The 21,788-nt window shown below is 42.7% G+C and overlaps 1 protein-coding gene across 1 annotated transcript in view; it reads right to left on the reverse strand.

Annotated features, from left to right (window-relative positions):
• Window positions 1–2,848: 2,848 nt before the first annotated feature.
• The window catches only part of shisa9a (shisa family member 9a), a 49,769-nt gene continuing 30,829 nt past the window's right edge, over window positions 2,849–21,788 (reverse strand). The window contains exons 3-4 of the mRNA XM_035145259.2: window positions 19,161–19,358; window positions 2,849–11,413 (exon numbers count right to left, since the gene is read on the reverse strand). Coding sequence (XP_035001150.2) covers window positions 10,425–11,413; window positions 19,161–19,358 — 1,187 coding nt within the window. The 3' untranslated portion in view covers window positions 2,849–10,424. The remainder of the gene's footprint in view (window positions 11,414–19,160; window positions 19,359–21,788) is intronic.

Genomic DNA, 21,788 nt, shown 5'->3' on the forward strand with positions numbered 1-21,788 from the left:
CTGGTTTCTCGCAGTAACTCGTCAAACTCCCACAAAATGCAGTTGCCACACTTTGACCTGAAATAGGAAATTACATTACATACATACAAACAAAAAAATTTACTATACACGCAACATATAATTCCACTTATCGCTTTGCTGCACATTGATGATTTTGTCTTGTGGTTAATTAAAAGACAGTGATTGAAAGATGATGTAATCAATGGTGATTACGATTTGATAGGAGTGATGCATTGACAGTGACGATGTTGTTGATCAGTAAAAACAAAAAGTACAAAAAGATGATGATGATGATGATGGCGACAATGACGTCGTCCCTGACAGTTGAAGCAGGGATCGGTGCCAGTCGGCTTTAAACACTCACACAGTGCTGTGTAGCTCCGCTCAGCAGAGCAGGATTCAGGTAAAGAGGGATTGGCAGGGGAGTGTGAGGAAAAGCAGGTTTGCTTTGTTTTGACTTAAATTCCCTGGACTGTTTCCTCACTGCCAATAGCTCTGGCAGCCTGAGTAATTAGTGTAAACCCACGTTGTGCGATTACGTCTGACTGTTGTGGTGTGTATTTGTATTCAGATGGGTGTGAAGACAGAATTTGTGTGCAGTTAAAAGATGGCTTTTTTAAAATTTTTTATGTTTTTTTCCCCATGACTTGCACGCACGGTTTCACTATATTTACAACCGAGAGGGTAGGTTTGATTAGCCTGGCAGTGATCTCCTGTTTGAAGCTCAAGGACACGTTCACTCTCTGGCCGGAGCTCTGCATGCATGGAGAGCAGCAGCAGGGAAAGAGGGATGAGAGGAGAGGAGATATTTTTATGATGAATAGATGTTGACTTTGGGCTAATTTAATACGCTACTGACACTTTGTTTTATGTCCAACGTTATTATTAATGAAAGGCAAACTGCCAGAAATCTTCAGACTCAAGGAGGTGATGCTGATACAACTACATGAACAAAAGTATAAACCTGCAGATTCATTTAGTAATAATCATTAAGATTTATGTCCAGGTTGATGGAATAGAAAGAGTTACTAGAGGTAACAACAAGCACTGTTTAATAAATAGACTAAACATAAAAATGGACAACATTAGCTCATCAAAAGTGAAGCCAAAGCCTCTTTATCGCCACCTGATGGCTGGCTGCAGTAGAGGTCATAAATCCTGCCTCCTCCATGTTAGTGGATGGGACATGGACAAAAACTAAAACGTAAAATTAGGTTACATATCAAATATATTTTTCTCAAAGATGGATTCTTTCTTTTTAGGTGGTTCTCATCACACTGATGAATGATTGACAGCTGAGATCGACCCATGAGTGGTCGTGCGCGTGTATTGACGAGACCTTGCTCTGGTGCCTCTGTCCCCTGAAAGCTACTGTGCAATCTAGGGATCCAAACGTGCAAAATGGCGACGTTCATTTTCATTATATTTTAGCTTCATTTCTGGATAGTGGGATGAAGTGGAGATATGTCGTTCATCACTAGTTTTGTTCTAATAAAGAAGAGGGTCAATTAATTACATTTTCCCATCATGCCATGAGCAGCTGTTATCTCATTTCATTCTACATGTGGCATTAGGTAATTTTCCACATGCCACTTATTGTGTATGCTCTTTTCTCTTAATTCATGCAATATTTACAACTGACCTACAACCAGAAAAAGCAGAAAATGGCTTTGTCTCTGTTTGTATACATTTTTATTGTTGAATGATCAATGTCTGTATTAACATCTGTGGCTAAAGATGCACGGAGGGCCGTCCAGTAACCAGAATATTGGTGGTTCGATCCCCAGCTCCTCTAGTGTATATTCCAAAGTGTCCACGGGCAAGTTACTTAACCCCAAAGTGCCCCCTGGGTTAATGTGATAATGAAAAGTGCTGTGTATGGAAGCACTGTGTGAATATGTGAATGTGTCTTGCACTGTTGACTGGAGACAGGAAAAGCGTTAAGTCCATTTACCGTGACCCTCAGTAACATTGATTTTCCCATTACCGCTTCACAATTAAAGCCACCCCATGGTTCGCCACTTTAAAGCTTTTAATGTGACGTGGCAGCAGCAGGTGATGTTAGGTGAACATTAACAGTAGATGAATACAGCTCTGATGCTGCAGGGGAGTTATTATACACAGCGCGGCTGATATCCATCAGATAAACTAGAGCTGCTTTCCGACATGCACTGAACTCTGCAGTTCTTCCTTATTTTCTCCGAAGGAGGTGCATATGTGAACGTAAATGTCCGAGTGAGACACTCTGCAGTTTCTGCAGACTTTATCCGCCTGGCCTCCTAGTATAATGTCCATAGAAATTGAATTCTCAATGTGAGAATCCAGCCGAGGGTTCCCGTCGGGGTTTATGACGCTACTAACTAATGATGGTATTTACTGAATGTAAATATGCTGACTAACAACAGATGAAAAAGCAATGCATATTATAAATATCACAAAAAGCAGGTTAATTTTAGTACATTTATCTTCGATCGTTATGACCTTGTGCACATTAACTTTTGTCAAGTGCTCTCTGTGAAAAGAAGTACGTTGCAACTTTAGCAGAATTAGAATTGACATCTTTGAGACATTTAGGTGTCAAACAGTTGACATGCTGCTTCAACTTCTCATTTTAGCTGCAGTACATTAACATGTTTGTAAAGTTTGTCCAAGCCGGAGTAACAGCCTCTATTTATCATCGGATGTTTTTTTCGGGAAGTGTAGAGCCGAGGGAAATGGAGAGGAGGAAACTGAGAGAGGAGACGAGGAGAGGGAATAAAAAGGAGCTGATGGACTGTACAGTTTCTCTAATTTAAGACAAAAGGACAAGAAACAAAAGAGACTCCAAAGGAAAGCAAAGACGGCAGCGTTTTTTTACAGAAGTCATCTTTTATTGCCACGTAAGAAAGTTGTATATAGAACAATGGTGATAATACTGTCAGATTGCAAATCAACAACAAAAGAAGAACAAAAATATCCCTGTCATCCCTCCCCAAAAATAAGAAAAACTGACTAATTCATAGCAACACTATGGTAATATATGTCTTGGACAAAACGTCTGCTATACCTCTTTTTCTAACAATATTTGAATAGTACCAAAATACAGCTTTTTCATAACGTAATTCTCACAAATTATAAAGTCAGTAAACAGTAATAGGATGATGGGGCATCACGGTGCATATTATAAGCTACTGTGCAAACAATAGTGGGAGATGGACTCTATATCTTAGAAAATATGCTTTACTAGTCACGCATAAATGCAGTGTTGGGGCCATATCCATATACACATATGCATAAATACCACAAACTGGTCTGGACATCAAAAATAGAAAATTGGATTTCATATAACTTTGCATGTAATGCATGATTAACACCAAAATGAGTTAATCAATGAGTTATTCTATAAAAGGATATGCTCGCTAATGAATAGTAGTCATATCACAAATAGCTTATTGATTCTTCTGACTCCGGCTAATAGCAGGGGTCACATCCACCGTGATTGATATCCATCCCGTGATGCTAACAGCAGATATATTTAATATAGGTATGTGGTCAAAATCATACATATAAAGCACATCATAGGAGCAAAACCCTTTTTAAACAGATGTTAGAGCGTCACTGGACAACAAACACTGCGTCTCCTCTGTCTCTGTGTGCATAAGTAGACAGCTCCGTAGTGGTGAAAAACATTGCGCATAAAGATGCCATACAAAGTCGTAAACGTAGCTGACAAGAACCCTTTTGATAATATAGTGATATATCGATTTCTCGTGATCGTACAGATGCCGTTCTTCATAGGCTGTAATCATTACAACACTATCAAGCACGGCAAACGGCAACAGTGGAGGATAGACAAGAAAAGAGTGGAGGGAAATCTTGTGTTTGAGCCCTTTAGTGTCATCTCCCATGTACTGTACATATCCCACTCTGTCATCAAGATAACGCTGCTCTTTCTTTTCTTTAATGAAAAGACTATACTGCATTTTGTCTGTTTGGGTAAAACGGAGAAAAAAAAGAAAAGTCCCTTCACTACTTCCCCAGCGAAAAATAAATATTTACAGACAACGTCGCCCTCCTGATTCAGACTGACGACGAGAACAGTCCATGCTTCACATCTTCAGCTTTTAAATGAGTGCACAAAAGAAAATACTCAACAGGATATGCATTTTCCAGACATGTTGCAGTTCATATCAGTGATTGATTGGAGAATTTACTGAGCTGCTGCATCAATGATCGATGGTCTGAGGGTCTGCATGTCGGGTTAACAATACTGTTGCCAGATGGAGTGACTGGACAGTGGTGTTTTTCAGCGTGTGGATGTGTGTGTGTGTGTGAGGCAACAGTCCATGATTCACAGCTTTGTAAAAGGAGCTAAATTTAATAATTCAAAGCTTCCCAAAGTCCCTTTTCGATTTCTGTCCACCGTGGACGGAGTCCCTGTCGCAGCACCAAAGGTTTTCCCCATTGCTCTTGGTTTCAGTGATTAAAGACCAGATCGTAAGTTATCGGGGAGCATAAGCTCAGTTTTCTCTCTGTTAGTGCTTGTCGGTGTGTATCTTGTGAGTAAGTGGGTGGTTTGCTTTTCTCAGTGCCCTTATATATTTGACAAATTCAGAGACTTTGGGCCCAGCTGCAAACCCCACATAAGCTCAACAATCATTCTGATGTTTTCCTTCCAAGAGTTGGACCCTGGACACGAGAGTAAGAGCACATCAGAAATGAGCCGAGAGGTGGCCGCACGGTTATGAGAAGTGAGTCATGTAGCGTGGTGGCTCAGGTGATGCACGGCTGTAAAGAGCTGTTGCGGACAGAGCCAGAGAAGCAGGGTTTTTGCAGGTGGGAAGTTGGTGAGGTCATGTTTGAGCAGCGATTCGCACCGAATAATTGGGGACCTACCACTGTACAAACAAAGGGTTTGAGCTATAGGGATCAATAACCAGACTGTGCTCTTTCCAGTGGGTGAGAAAAGACATGGCTGTGTATCATGGTTAGCTGGTTAAAGTAAACCGAATGGACAAAAGAGGGAAATGCACTTTGGTAGTATTCATATTAGACGCAGGAATTTATTCAGATTAAATAAAGTTACTAGAGAGACGGGTCTCACTTGTCTCTATTGTGACCCCATTTGGTGATTTATCTCTGTATGTAAAGATGAATTACATGACAGCTCCCAAAATTTAAATCAAACCCTGCTTGCCTCCTCCATGTTTGCAGATAGGGCAAAGATAGTTTCTGACATTTTAGGTATTTACAACTCAATGTTTTCTCAGGGGCAAATTTTTCTTATTAGTTTGTTTTTAATGAGTTATTTGATGCTGTCAAAAGTGGGTGGAGTGTCATGTTTGAGAGCAGAGATTGACTAGAGAATGGGATAAGGGTAAGATTTCGTTATAGCCGACTCAGGCATCACCAGACCAAGACGGCAGCGACTATACCTGTGATATATTGGCTGTGTTTTTATACAGTAGGAGAAGGTGGAGAAGCGGTTCCTGCGCCTGTCCTTAGCTGGTGATCAATCTACTCCAATGAACCACTGAACCCTCTAACTTGGGTCTGTTATCAGGCCATTTTCACGGCCACTCTCCATTTGACTTCCATTCAGCCAGAGAGGAGAAAAAAAAGGTAAAGAAAAAAGCTTTAAGCCGTGGCAGTGCTCCCAGAGTAATCAGGACATGGATGGTTTGGAGCAATGAGTTCCCACTGAGTGGTCAGCTCTAGATTTGGACCTCATTTTGCAGTTTCGTGGATGGTGGTATAGAGCTGAAGGTGGTCACTAGGCACTTTCTGATTGACTAGCAGGTGGACTGACTAATGGCCTGGTCACACCAGAAAGTGGCCCAGCTGAAATCATCCACGTGTCTCTGCCAATTTATTTGAAATATAACATATTTCATATAGTGAGACATTTCCATGGATTACACAACAAAAGTTCACAGTCTGAAATGCTGGAGTGACCAAGCCACTACTAAATCCCTTTTGTAGCGTGGTACCTTTTATTTTTGGAGCTGATACCATTGAATAATGATTTGCTTTATACCCCTGCCCATGATACCTTATGCTATCATCCCAGTGAAAGTAAGGACATGTCTATTTTTTTGTGCATCAACCATAAAAAACTGTAAAGGTCAAACTCCACCACAAAGAAGGAGGAGATCCCCTCAGGGCGTGAAGCTGGTTGGTTTTTCTAAAGTAAGGTAAACAAGTCAATGGAAAGCAACCATCTCTGAGCTATAAAACTGTACTTCAAACTACAAATACTCAAAGGATACACTGGTCCCCTTTTTCTTAGTCTGTGGGGCCAGTGCTGACAATAGCTTCAGACACTACATTACGTCATCAATTATGTAAAATTAATGTTACGAAAATTCAGAAAATCTGTATCTTATTACTAAACGATGAACACGAACAGTCTTTGATCATCTTCTTCATGCTCTGTCACTAGTGGTGTCGAGCCTGCAGACAACCTGTGTCCTTTTGTCTCCGCTGCAGCATTTTTTTTTTGTCTGGCCGACTCGTCTGATGAAAAATGTCAGACATGACTGCCTCCTGAACCCACGCATCTGTGCCTCTGACCCCATCAACCGTGACCCAGCCGGCGCAACCAATTCCCCGCTTTCTATCTGGTTTATTTTGGCTGTTACGGTGAGGGATTAGTTTTCCCCCTTTTTTTTTGTTTACCAACTGTTTCCCCTGGCCTGCCAGTTACCTATTGTTCCAGCGCCTGCCTTTGCGCAGCTGAATGGGCTTTAAGGATGGGGCAGTATGGGGCCGCTAGGAGGGTTCATATTTCCACATTTCCGCCTTGCTGGATTAAGTCAATTGGGTCCGATAATGCACATCCCGGGCAAACATTGACCTGCTTCTCAGCTCTGTCGCAAACAAAACCACCAGCTGTCAAGAAAATAAGGAAATAAATACACAGAGGAAAAAACCCACAAGAATTATCATTGTCAAGAATGGCAGGTTTATAGGATTTTAATCTCCATAGATAAAGTTTTTCTGGTTTGTTTGATTTTTGACTTCCTCAGACACAATAATCCTTTACTAAAGTAGGATCTGCACACACACACACATACAGACATACAAAATTTATAACGGGTGAAATGTGCGCAGTGTTCAAGAGCACACACAGTGGGACAAAACTGCAAACTGGATTACATTTTTTGGCACACAGAATCAATCACTTATATTTCCTGCTAGAACAATGGGGGAAAACCAATCATGCCTTTCAAGGTGGGGCTGAATTATTATTATTACTCACTGGCTCATCATGACTGTACTCTACTATCACAGAAAAGCTTCATAACAGCCCAGATTTAGTTTCCCTCCAATATTTCTGCTCTGAATGTCTTCGATTGAAGACAGACATGGGGGGAGCAAAGAAGAAAAAGAAGGGGGGAAGAAAAAAGCATGAAAAGAAAGAGATAAAGCGAGAAAGGCTATGTATATTTATATATATAAAAAAGCATAATGTCAGTTATCGCTACAAAGGGCCAAGGTCTGGAGTTTCACAGTCTTTCATGTACAATAGACGCAGTAGCGGTGACTCTTTGTCTCTCCGCTGTGACAACGCCTGCCGCTCGGCACTGTGGGAGCACAAGGAAAGCAGAGTCCACCCTGTAAATCTCTGTGTGTGTACATGTGTGTGTGTGTGTGTGTGTGTGTGTGTGTGTGTGTGTGTGTGTGTGGATGTGGATGTATAAGTGACACATTTGAATGCACTGATGACTTCTTCAATCCTGTTCCACGGATTCAATTTTGGTCTCAGGTTTTCCAGTCAGGTGACCCCCGAGGCAGCAGTGGTTCCACAGCACGAGGTAAAAACATTCCCCCCCCGTAGACCCCGCGCTCAGCTGGCCGAGTTGTTTCATGTGTCACATTGAAATCCAATGTCTTGGTCTCACACCAGGCAGGCATGTGCACCTCTTCCTCTTTTATTTACAGACATTAAAATGGAAAGTTAACACCATTTTTTTTTAGGTTGCTGTCTATCAACAAATGTATTTTAGAGTGTGATATTGTCAGAGCAGCCCGTCGCCTTGTTAGCTCTTAGGCTGAACACTGCTCTGACGACTCCCAGAGATGGTTTTAGCAATCAAATCATGATCCTTCCACACCGCGTCCTGGGCATACTCGTGTTTTGACTCTAACGTGGCTAAGCAATGTCTGACTTCAGTCTGATCACTTGAAAATGCATCTTAATCGCAAGCGTAAAGAGGGTCTTAGAGGTTGACGCAGCACTTTAGATAACAAGGTTACAATGATAACAGTGGCTGCAGCTGCTAATAAGTACCACATCATTACAAAACTAGCAAATGGGCTCGGAGAAGCTGTGAGAAGATTTGGCCTATTTGTTAGACTTAAGGATTTATTTTCATGTGTGAGTCATGTAACCCAGATTTTCTTTTTTTCTGCTGGTTGTGATGTTTTTTGTTCTTCTTTCTTAGCAAGAGCTCGAGTACAGCAAGTGATCTAATTAAGCCTAGTTTTTTGTGGCAGTGTGTTTTATTACCAGCAAAGGATGTGTTTTTTTATATTATTATTCCCATTATACCCATTTTTCACCACAGTTCCTTGGTTTTGTAGAACTTTCTATGCAGAATAAAAAAATAAAATGTTCAGAAGCCAAACCTGACATTTGGTCCACTTTAATAAATATTTTATTTTGACCCATTTCTTTACGTGTGTTAAACTGATATATACATAAAACAAATGGCTATTTTAATCAAATATGTAATTTTGTCCACAGTCCTGCACAGCTGCCTTAAAATAACTTTATATTTTGCACATTTTATTCATCTATAAATAATTTTATAGGAATTTCTCAACATTTAGTTGCCTGACAACTTCACTGTGATAAGACTACAGGAATTAACAAAGTCTACTACTCTGCATAACATGTACTTTTTAAAAGTTTTTAAGTTTAAGTTTGCTTTAAAAGTGCTGGTATATGAAATTTGGTACCACTGTATATGGACTAGCCAGATCCCACTGTTCAGTCTTTGTGCTAAGCTAAGCTAACTGGCTGCTAGCTGTTGCTTCTTATTGTATAGATATGAGAGAGGTATCATTCCTCTCATTTAATTCTTGGCGAAGAAGCCAGTTGGCATATTTCCCAAACCGTCAAACCATTTCTTTAACTATGTCAATTGTTCAATAGGATTTAAAGGTATAATTAATGTTAATTGCTTGTCATTTTGACTCAGCTGATAATTCTAAAGTTAGATTTTTTTGTAGTCTTATTAGAGATTTCTTGAACACTGCAATGGTCTCAATTCACTGACAAGAATACGATTGTGGGTGAACATACATTTTAGGATGCAAGCCACAAAAATATAGATAGTAAATATATCCAAATTAAATAATTTAGCAACCATTGGCAACTGAAATCCAAATTGACTGGTATCATTCTTCAACAAACCCATATCTGTCAAACCCTTGTGTGTTTTGTTGCTACAGTAAATATATCTGTGTGTGTGTACAAGTTTTTCTGTGCATGTTTCTGAGTATGTGCATTTGTGTGTGGGCGTGTGCATGAGAACAAAGCTCCGAGGAGCCTCTGCTCGCAGCAGCCTCGTCCAGTTGCTGCCTCCCTGCCACCTTTTCCCTCCTCGCGGCCAGCTGTCACCACCACAGACGAGATCAGAGCAGTACAATGCCAGTGCGACAGCGTCCATTCTCTGTGCTGGAGCCTCGTGGAAAAGGGCGACCTTCAGCTGCAGAGCTTATGAAGGTGTTTCTGAATAGCCAGACTGGAAAGCCCTGCATGTCTGCAAAGCCCAGTATCCTCCTCGTCTGTTTCTAAGCCCTCAGTAGATTTGGGGCTGAATCGTGAGGGAATGTTATTTCTTCCAAACCATTCCACACTTTGTTGGGCAGATGAGCAGAACACTTGTGGCCAGGTTTGTGGGTAAACTTGTATTTCTTCTTACCAAGATGTTTCAGTGCTGTACATTAATCCTTTATATTTCTTCTCAGGTTGGGTTCCTACAGTGAAGCCAATCCATCTTACTAGCAGGTTCCCACTTCATTGTCTGTGTGTAGTCGCACTGAAATGCTCAGATATTATCATTACAGGGTAGATATCATCCGTGAGACAACACTCGAATATCACCACAAGTGTACATACATCCCAGCTCTGTAGGCTATTTGTTATGGTTACAGACGTCACCTGCTTTTATGCCATCCTCTTGACAACAAAGGTCTGTTCAGTGATTTGATTCGTGAACTCTCCGTTTGTGAAATGAGGAACACTCGGACACAGTGTCACTTTCCCACCGCATTCACCAGCAAACCAAGAAGCCTCAACTTCTTGACACAAACATACACACACAGATTTGCACCTTTTGACCACCCCAGGAATTGGTGTCTCCACTTAGAGATTACCTGTGCCACCACTCAGTAGGCATCCATTTACCCTTCTTTTTCTCCCTTTCCCTCCTCACTCACACAGTCACCTCTGTCTTGCTGTTGGTCACAAAGTAGGGCTGCGTGGGGAGGAAGTGTTGGCTGTGGCTTTGGCCTCTGCTGCCATGGAGCTGGTTCGGCTCCAGAACGGTACACTGAGGCCTCTTGTGCCCGTAGGTCTTCCTGCGGCCCACTGTCTCAGTCCCGTCCCAGCCCTTCAGCCCCAGCCCCATGCCATGCCCAGTCGCAATTGTGTTGGAACTGTATGCCAATGGGCGGCCCATTGTAGCCGAGCTGGAGCCAATGGTGGTCTCAGCGAGCCTGGACATGCCTAGGGACATGCCACCTGGCATGGTCCCCACCATGTGTGCCAGGGAGGTAGCCCCGAGTCCTGGCGGCTTGCTACTATGGCTGTGAGCATGAGGGTGGGAGCTGTGAGAGCTGTGAGAGCTGTGGGCAGTGTGGCCATGGCTGCCTTTGAGTTTGTGGCCATTTGGCTTAAGTCCCCCACCTCCTCCTCCCCCTGCTATGTGCCGCTCTGTCGGGAGGGTTGACCCAGAGGAGATACTGGGCATCTCTGTGACATAGGTGGCCACGGGCTCTGGAGTCAGTGGACCCAGAGAAGTCATAGGGGTCATGGAGGACATCGGAGTGAGGGATGTCATGTGTGTCATTGAGGTCATGTGTGTCATTGACGTCATGGGTGTCATTGACGTCATGTGTGTCATTGACGTCATGGGTTGCATTGACGTCATTGGGTTCATTGACGTCATTGGGTTCATTGACGTCATTGGGTTCATTGACGTCATTGGGTTCATTGAAGTCATCTGAGTGATGTTGGGGTTCATGGAATTGGAGGTCATTGGATTCGAAGCCATGGGATTGTTGGTCATCGGAGGAGTCATCGACGACATGTTGCCCATAGAGGGTCTGGAGTTGCCCATTGGCTGGAGAGGGAGGCCGCCCTTCGTTGGCAGCTCAACCATCAGTCGACGCTTGGTGTAGAGTTCTCCGTTGTACTTGGCGGCTGATGGAAGAGGGAGAGAGAGAAACAGGGAGCTAATGAAAATGTAAGGTGGACATGAAAGAGCTGCTGCAGGGTACAGTTGAGATCTTCAGTTAATTGTTAGAATCTATTTAATTTACCTTTTTTCAATTTGGCTGTTTGCTCTTTTTAGACAGTCTATTGTTTAAAAAAAGAATATTCTCAGCACGTCTGTGTTTGCTAGAGAAAATAAAACTGTTATAGAGTGACTCATAAAAAAGAACGTTGAGAAGTTTGTAGATCAGCTGCAAACTAAGGCAGGCGAGAGTACATGCATGCACATGCACACACACACAAGAAAAGGTTTGGATGGAAAATACCCCATCCCTTTTTTACTCCCATAATCTAAAAAGGTCGTGTAACAAACCCCATATACTTTAAATTTATTGGTCAGCCCTCCCTCATCACACTGACCAAACAGGTTGTCAGGGCTACTGACAACGCCTGCATATTGAGGCGTGTTGTGCCACCGGAGGAGTGAAATCAAAAGGAAAGCCTAGAGAGTCTCCTCCATCTTGCCTCTTCCTCCTTTTATATAGCAAAGAAAAAAAATGTTCTGTGGTGGTGGGAAGGTGTTCATTATGACAAATAACTAAAATAATAAATAAAAAGAAAAATAACTATATCTTGGACAAAGCATGCAAGGCCATTACAACATACACTATGGTGGTCAACATCGAACATACTGCATGTTCTTTTCTCCCTCTGACATACAATCAAGAGAACATTTGAGTGTTCAGGAGGGTAATTATTGAGTATATGGCCGATGGCTGTGGTCATCCACGAACTGGAAGATTGGCTCATCCAGTCCGCATGCAAAATACTGAATTCCAAGACCATCAGCTAAAGTCTGACTATGAATTAGCCTCTGGGTGCTCAGCCAATATTTTGGGGCTTCTGGTGACATATCAGGGACTAGCCACTAGGTGGATATCAGGGCCAAGATGCTGTCTTCCATTTGCTGTCAGTCAGTCTCTACACAAAACACAAACAGCGATACTTTTTGTTGTTTTTTTAGGTCCATATGATATTTTGGTTAATCTCTAATCTGCATATGAATAAAGATAAGTTAAAAAGTTGATAGCCAAAACATTTTGGTCAATGTTTTCCAGCCCCTTTGCTCTCCACAATAGACTGTTTACCTGCTGGCAACAAAAGCTTGATAGGTCAAACTGAATGGAATGGGAACCAGAATACAGATTCTGCATATTCACATGCAGAATGAGTTTATAGAGATTAACAGCTGCACTCTATCAATGCTTTTTGGTAGCTTTGTAATTTTGCTCATGCACAAAACATATGCCCAATGTCGGTTTTAAGCTCAGCGCTCTGCATAAATGTAGTGAATTCATTAGAACCTGTAATCCTGTACAAGCATGTTAGCTTTGTGACTCTATGAAATGCTACCTCCCAGTGTAATGGGTGAATATAATGCATCGCACTGGGACTGGAGAGTTGCTGGAAAAAGTTGCTGGCAAATAATTTTTTTTATCAGGTATGAGGATACAAATGAACACACAGTGTGCACATATGGAGTCTCAGCCAACAGACACCAGCATCTTCCTACTCAGCCTCACAGGGCTCTATGTGCTGGTTTAAGCCTCTTCCCATATCTTCTGTATACCCGGCCATGTTTGTGTGTGACTGCTCCTTTAGCTTTGGAGCAGTCACCTTTCATGCCACACATTTATTCCTCCCTCTGGCAGCCGCCGTCCCCAAGCCACAGTCTCTCTTATCACTGCGAAATGTGACCTTTTTTTTCTGTCGGATTCACATTCCAAGTCGAGTCATTACTCTTTAGCCCTCGTTGCCTCCACGTCGTCAAAGATAAAGTTAACACAGTCAGTGAGTTTCCTTCTGCCACTGTAACTATAAATCTAGTTTATCATGGCGAGAAAAGCGGGGAGGGATAGCGGAGGGATGCGGGTGGTGGGGGCGCGTATCACCCGCCGAGTTTGCAGCTAGACCGCCACTGGGGATCAAACTTGCTCAGGCGACAGGTGAATCAATCCGGCGGCAGTCAGCTCAACAGTGCACACATCCAGCGGCGTACGTGAGTGGAAATGGAAAACACTGCTGTTACGCAGTACAGGCTCTGCATGGCTCTGCCTGAGAAAGGCCAGCACCCCACAGGGACCAGCACACATTATGCATGATGAAAAAAATAAATCAAGCACTGCTTTTCTAAAGTCCCCCGGCGCAAATAACATAAAGATCTTATTAGTGTTAGACCAGTGTGTCAGTCTGCTTTTTATTAGAGAATCAAGTTGTCTACTGTCCAAAGGGATGGAGGGCTTATAATAATAATAAGTATACAGAATAGTAATATATGGCATGTATTGCATGCATAGGCACACATAATTATGAAACTCTTCAAGACCACATTTCTTTTTATATTTTGCAATTTCTAAATCAAAGACTAGTTCTTCCACCCTAACAAAAAAACACATCCAATAGTCATAGTAAATGCGGCCAGAGAAGCTTTCTCAGGTGAACATTTGCATTCTTTGGCAGGTAAACGGTCTAATGTAAAGATATTCAGTGTCGGCTCAGGATGTGAGACGTTATCTGAACCTGCTCTCTATAGTAGCTCAGCTGCAATCTCCACTGTGGAAATGCTGCAATGTCAGGCAAAGTGGTTGAACTGTTGGAAACGGTAGCACAAGAAATAGGTTATTACAGATACAAGCTGCTCGCGCTCTCTATTATAAAACGTTAGCGGATGTGACATTTCGGCCATCGGCCATCTCAGCAGGGAGGCTCGAGAAGACAACGTTGGTCCCTTGGGTTAATGCACCATTTTGGTCCACACTGAAACATCTCCACCACTATGGACTGACGTGAAATTATCAACAAACATTTGTGTTTGATAGATATATGTCTAATTCCCCATGGCTCCAAGGGTTAATCGGCAGTATTGACAGCTGACTCGGGACCGATCAAACGCTAGTATCAGCGGGACCTTGCTCTTGTGGCTCCATCAATCATCTACCCTGCAGGATTGGATTTCTACAGGACTTTAAAGAGATGCAGGACAAGGGGAATGTGTGATCAGAACAATTTGTTCCACAATTACTGCAGATTCTTTTTGCAGACTATCCAAGACAGACAACCTTATTGATGTTGTAAAGGAACATGCTTCCCAACTCTTAATGGTTTATCGCAGTTGTTAGATGTTGCAGAGCAGGTTGCATTAGGCGTGAGCCATAATTGGTCATTTGTTCTCCTGGGCTGAGCCACAGGTCTGCATCCAGGGAGCTTTATTAGTTGGGTTTTTGCCTCGGTCGGAGTTAGAATTCGATAAAGTGACCTTATATAGATTCACAGGGGGACAGTGGAGATGGCTATTGATTGACAGAAGTGTGGCTTATCAGCTGGACAGTAGACCATTGGGAAAGTGGCAGAGGCAATTAAAGAAAAGGGGGAAAAAGGGCAGTTGGGAGAATGGTGTTGATCTTAGCTTGGTGCTTTTTCTCAGGGGGTCACTAGGCAGTGAAAACACCAGACGCAGAGAAGAAAAGAAAACCGAGGTCCATTTATGTTCCTTGAGATTGATAGAGCTCATACAAAGGTGATTTCAAACAGAGACACCACTTTCCTTTTCGGGTTGTCTGCTGTCTCCTTCTGTCTCACCTCTCTCTCTCTCATACTTCACCCCCATAAAATGTTTTCACAGCTCATGAGTGACGTTCCCATCTCTGGGTGAACAGTAATGGCAGTTTGCCTGCTGGAATCCCAGGCTCCTGTGCTGTATAGCTCTGGACAGGTTTCCAATCATTTCAAAGGTGCCTCTTTGAATACCACTTGTGGAATGGAAATCTGTCAGTCAAGTCAAGAGCTAGAGGGGGGGTAAGGCAGGAGGCCTTCCTTCAATTACAGAAATGGAATCAGATATGAGCCCCTATAAGGGAGGATCGAGATTAGCAGCTCAGTGATTCTTTAAGGAGTGATATGGAGCGTGATGGATTTTGTGTGGGGTGCTGGAGGTGACTGTGTGTGTGTGTGTGTGTGGGAGGGGGGAGACAAAGGGAGCACAAAGAAAAAGGTGAGGTAGAGATAAAGGTGACAAAATGAGGGGAGGGAGACGAGAGGATGGGAAGTGCCGAGATGTAGGTGAGAGGGAAAGGGGGGGCAGAAGAAAAGGTGAGAGGAAATAAAGGTGATGAGGAGGAAAATGATGAAGGAGAGAAAAACGAGGTGAGATTAGAAGAGCCAAGAGGAGGAAGGAAAAAAGGTCCATGAGACGCGGTGCGGGGAAGACGAGGACCATTTCAGGTATGAAGAAGTAAGGAGAAGGAGGTGGCTTTAAAAGCAGCTGAAGAGGAGGAAGAGGAGAATATTGACAGTTATGTGCTGAAAGACTTTACAACAATTTGACATTGCTTCCTGTTAAATAAAGATTGTTGCCAAGCCAGATGTTCAAATTTGCTTGTAGTAAATGAACCATACCGCTATGGTAGTTTTGCACTTTTCATCCCATTAAGTAAGAAAGACTACTTACTACCTGCCAAATTGACAAAGTGACAACGTGCACGCATCCTGTCGACAAACCAATCAATGTCAAGGATGTTTTTGGTGTGCTCCCTAAATTAAAATGTGAAAGCAAATGTAAACAATGTAACAAAGACATGAACATTTGGTTGTGAAACCGCTGCAGACTTAAGATTCTTATGCTCTTCAAGCAGAGTAGGGATTCACGTTATTTATCTTCGGATTATTGTTGGATTATGCAGGAGCCTTTTTCTGTCTGTTTTAGTTCATGTGAACAACAGAATTTTAAATAGCTGATATTAATGTCTCGCTCCACACAGGAATGTGTACAATTGGCTTATTGTTACTAGGGGCCACAGTTTGATTCAGATCATTGTCGTAATCATTGTTGTGCATTAAACAAAACAATGATCTTCCATCCTGTTGAGAACATTGTCAGTTTTTGATGGCTGACAAATTCCAGGACTTGTGCCCGAATTTTCCTTTTTCTTGGATCAATCTTCCATCAGATTGCATAATTTCTTCCGCACATCGTAACAGATGACTTCTATTTCACCACACACTCTCCGCGGAGCATGTGCATGTGCATCATGTGTTGCTGTTATGTGCCGTTAGATGAGTAGCAGCAGCCTTACATCAGAGAGAGAGAGGTTCTCCAGCTGAGAGACAGTGGGGCTGCATCCCTTACTCAAATTGCAGCGTGTCATGTGGCTGCGCTGCACTCTGATCTATCGGAGCTGCTGTCAGTGGAGAAATTGGCATCCCTGCCTCGGCCATGACTGATTCCTTCACTCCATGCTGAATGGTCAAAGGACAAAAAAAAAAATCTCATTGCCTTTTTGGTCCTCAGAGACGGACACCAAGATGTCTTCTGTTTGCGTTTTGAATAACTGAACGATTTTCTGCGATCAAACACGGCTGTAGATGTGCTGAAAATATCCAGCCACCGACTGAAGTCTATATTTGGTCAACTATCAGCATATTCTAAATATACACCAGCAAACAATAAAGATGGCAGGGTTCAGGATGTTAATCACTATTTTCATTTCCTGTACGCTTTACGTGTCCACTTGTCACATTGTGTTCCTCTGTTTCGCTTTAAAAAAAAATTCTGGCAGTTACATAAACTGCTACTGTAATCACAAAACACCTTCCTGCGTCCAGGGCACAAAGCAGCGCTCAGCATACATGAGCGTGATCTGTTAGCGCAACATGTCTATGGATGAATTAGGTTCTTAACATGCAGGGCGGTGTAGGGAGGGACACTTAGAATGCAGAGGGGGTTCAAACCTGTATTTGTCATCGGAATCAAATATTTTAACTTCCGCTGTTTGCCATGCACAGAGGCCTTTCAACAAATAGGGTCTTGTAGCTATTTGCACAGATATTTCAATGTGTTATTAACAACATCTGACGCGAGTGGGCTGAATTCTGAATCAGGTGAGGCTAGGGTGCCCATACCTGACGAGCATAAACAAGCTGACAAGACGCTCGCGCTGAAAAATTCACAAGTCAATCTCAAATGGATTCAGGTTATGAAATAGTGATGCCGCTGCCAACAACATATGAGCATGGTGCGCATCAGCCCACACTGGCAAATGACCTCGTTGAATTTGGCGGCATGCATTAGGCTGCCAAACAGCTTGATGAGCCGCCTGTTCCTGTTTTACATGGAGTCTAGTTTGGTGCCACCAGTCAAATCAAGACTGCTGTAGTTCGGCAGCGTCGCTCCTGGAGACCTCTGGAAAAAATGTCTCCACCGCTCTTTATGTTAGGATCACAAAACCTTTGGGGACTGTACATGAATTAATCAAGAGGGGAGGTAGGGGTAGAAAACAGGGGGAGGTCTTTTTGCTGAAGGGAGGCTGGGCATAATCTGTAGGTTTTTTTTCCTGACCCAGATTTAATCATTTTCTTGCAGGATTTTGCAAGACAAAATAAAAAAATGCATTTTCATGTGCGATGGACCATGAAAGTACATTCATTGCTTTGCTGTCACTGCAAAGTTACAACTTAACCACGACCAACAGCCATAATGTCCCTTTTTATTGTCAGTTATATTTAAGAGATTTAACATAGTTTCCAAAAATAACAATAAATTTAAGGTTAATGGCTCCTCGTAAATTGTAACACAACTCCTTGGGGATCTATAAAAAAAAGGCAAGTGATGAATTGATAGTAACCCCAGTTCTCAATTTCTCAAGATACTATACATTCGATTATGATTCAGCTTGCAAGAATGGGGGAAGTACGGTGGCCCTTAGAGCTCAATGCAACTTGAGAAGACACATGCAAATGGGGAAAACATCAACCTGACAACACACGTTTGGCAAATACTCACGACACAACCAAATACTCGCAACACAATGGAAGTGTTTCCAGGGGACACTAGAAAGTGATGAACACAGCTGGGACACACTTGCCAATTCAGGAAATTCGACAAAATACAGACATATAATTCAGTGTCTTCCATTAATTATTGAGAACTGTGGAGGCCCGCCATGTTCTAGTTTGTCCCGTCAGAGCTTTATAATGAACCAAACAATGTTGTACACTGCTCATCACAACATAAGAGATCTATATCTTTGTGTGTGCTGCACCATTTGCTGTGTGTTCGCTTGTGGCGTCGCGCGACGGCGAGCAACCACATGCTCACACTATGGTCCATAAAGTTGTTATCGTCCATGAAGACAGTCAGACCTCATAGTTTCAGCTCCAGTTGGTATGCAATTCTCTCTCATGCGAGACCTTTTATTCCCTATTATTCTGTGCACATATTATTCTGTGCTCATATCAGAATCTGTTGAGCTTGAGAGTGACCTCGGTGCACGTGCACATGCACCCCCACTGCATCCACAGATTGAATTAATGCGGATCACTTCGACTGGCTGGATACAGTGTCTCAGCCATGTTCCTCCCTTTTCGATGTGAATGTTTACAGCACATTTTCTATTTGCCGGGCATGTGCTATCAAATTGGTGAAGACGTTTTTCATTCATTGTAGTGCGTTGAGCTCTCAGGGCCTCCGCAGGGAAGGGTCACAAGCCCCAAGAGTCACTGACGGTGCCCCCTCTCCAAACATTCTTACAGTCAGCACCACTAGAAACAGCAGGTAAATCAGTCACACAACTTCCAGTGCACTCGCCTCTCCCCCCCAAACTGTGGAAACATTCTCTGCTCCTCTTCATTTTTACACTTAAAAAATGTTAAGATGATAAGAAGCTTGACAGACACTCACCCACAGCCTTCAGGGAGGCGTATTTGTTGAAATCTTTATTTTGCTGCTGCTGCTGCTGCTGCTGCTGCTGCTGCTGCTGCTGCTGCTGCTGCTGCTGCTGCTGTTCGTAGGCGTGAGCGAACTGGCTCAGGGCGGGGTACGGGTGCTGCTGAACCATGTTTGAGCCCTGTCCCACGTTGTTGTTGATCTGACCGCTCTCTGTGGACAAGGACACATGGCAGGACAAGGTTAGGATCAGGATTAGGATGGTTATATAACGGGAATATCTCTCCTGTTCATTTTCCGGCATCCACTCATACACCCACCCCCTTTTTCTTTTACTATATGATGTATAAAGAAACGAAATGATATTGAAAATCTGTCCACACTCAACAATTCTCTGGACACATGAGCGGCTGTTCATTACGGCACCATTAACAAATGAACTCTTGCCCTCATTCTACAGCTCTAGCCTCTAGTTTCCCCATGCTCCCCATTAAACATTTGGACAGAATGCAGACTGTAAACACTGATTGGCTGCATCTACCGACCATTACAAGAGATTTTATCAGCGGAGTCAGTGCGTGTCTCAGAATACAAAGTAGCATTGGAAGCCCGTGTAGTAGCTGAGAGCTCCTTATCTGAGGTGCTTCACAGCCACATCCCACATTTACGGTGTCAGGTACTGTGTGAGAACTGTCCATCTCGAAAGTGTGTCTGTGGTGAGCACACGGGCGAGACCATGGTCGAAACATTTCCAGTGAGGGTTTAAAAGGGAATATATCAATATGTTCTCCAGATTTCTCACTTTAAAGGAAGTTTGATTCTTAAAAACAGAACTTTTTGGGAGAGGGTTGAGAAATAACTCTCCTTAAGACTTCTTTGAAGTGGGGGAAAAAAAAATCCAGACACCAGGCAGTCAGACTGAACTTTTGTTTTCCAGCAAATTCTCCAAATAGTATTTAAACTGAGTATCTCTATCGGGGCTGCTTGGCCATGTTCATTCTGCTAAACAGAAGGTATTACTGCCGCAGCACCCACCGGGCCCCACTTACACCGTTCTGACATTCATCAGTGTTTTTCTCATCTGCGATTTGTTCTCAGGTATAAACAAAATGGATGCACACTCAAGAGCCCTCTTGCACACACTTGCTTACTGACAATGCTCGTGCAGAATAATCAGTTTCTGTTTAATCTGCAGTTGTATGGTTAGGTTTCAATTACAGTAATATTTACGGGTTTCAGTGCATATTTCTATTTTTTGCAAAGTTAGATTAATTCCTTTAAGTGTGTCAGAGATTTAAAATACATGAAAATGTTAAAAAAAAGAGTACACTCATTCACCAAAATAGTCACCTATCATTAGGTTTCACACACTGGCTGTGGTAAATGTGCTAAATGTGTCACAAGTTCCATGATTTTCCAGCTTTTAGAGAAAATGCTCCGTCTAATTGTAGCGTGTTAATTCTGAAAACGAGCTGCCTGACTGAGAGACGGGAACAATTCTGCAGTTTAATAATGATTCATGAAACCGACGTAGAGTTTTCTTAAGAACAGAAAAGAACAGCATGAGAAGTGGAACTGGGAAACTGCTCTAGTTTTTTTTTTTAACAAAACTGTCGATTTGACATCAAACTCTAGGATGCAAAGAGATTTGGAAAAGATATTTTACCTTCAGAACAATATATAAGTTTAACTGTTTAATATTTTAATCATTTATAAAGTGCTTTCAGCCCAGCTGGTCTCACATGTCTCACGTGGCATTCTCCTTCTCTTCTGCTTCCTGTTACAGTTTTCAAAAAAGAAAATGTTACTATTTTATGTTTTATTTTATTTACAACAAAATGTAGTTGGCGTGATGTTGTGATTGTGATTAGCAATCATAATCCAGCACATTTTCACAGTAGCCCTCTCAACCTCATAATTGGGAAGTCAGTGGATCAGCCCTCCTCCCCACTTCAGTTATGTAATTGGCCCTGATGCTGTATCTCCCCTGGAAGATGCAGAAATCCGATGGGGGGGGCAAGAAAATGGCGTGGAAATAAACTGAGGCACCGGCGTCTCAGAAGAGTCGTACGAGAGCGTCGTGGAAGTGAACTGCTCTGTCTGACTTTAAAACTCAGCCGAGTGTTAAAATATGTGTGGGAATTCTGAGGACACTCTCCAGCATTGTTCCTCTCGCTGTGCTGAGCCTGACAAGATAATTGTAAATTCCTGTTCCTGAAGGCAAAGGTATCCCGGCTAAGTGAAAACATTCTGTTAAAAGCCCCCGTACTGCCACTTGATAATTTGAGGAAGTAAGTAAAAATGTAAGAGAGAACGAGAGTGAGAAAAAGAAAGTGAAATAGGAGGACAGGAGAGGGATGAGAAATCATGAACAATGAAGAGTGTTCAAATTTTTCTGGCAGAGAAATGAAGGAGGTGTGTGAAGCACAGAGGGAGCGTGACAAAACCATTTACCCAGAGAGCAAAAGGAATGAATATAGAGACACAGAAGTCGATTTCAGACACGAAAATGTACGGAAATGGTGTTTTCACATATGAAGAACACAGCAGGAGAGTGTTAGAGTCTGGCGCGCGACAACGGGAATATGTCCGGCACATTCAGGCGAGGGGTAGCACATGGAAAGAACATGCAGGAGGCAGAAC

Source organism: Hippoglossus stenolepis, chromosome 21 (assembly GCF_022539355.2).
Source record: "Hippoglossus stenolepis isolate QCI-W04-F060 chromosome 21, HSTE1.2, whole genome shotgun sequence".
Classification (NCBI taxonomy): Eukaryota; Metazoa; Chordata; class Actinopteri; order Pleuronectiformes; family Pleuronectidae; genus Hippoglossus; species Hippoglossus stenolepis.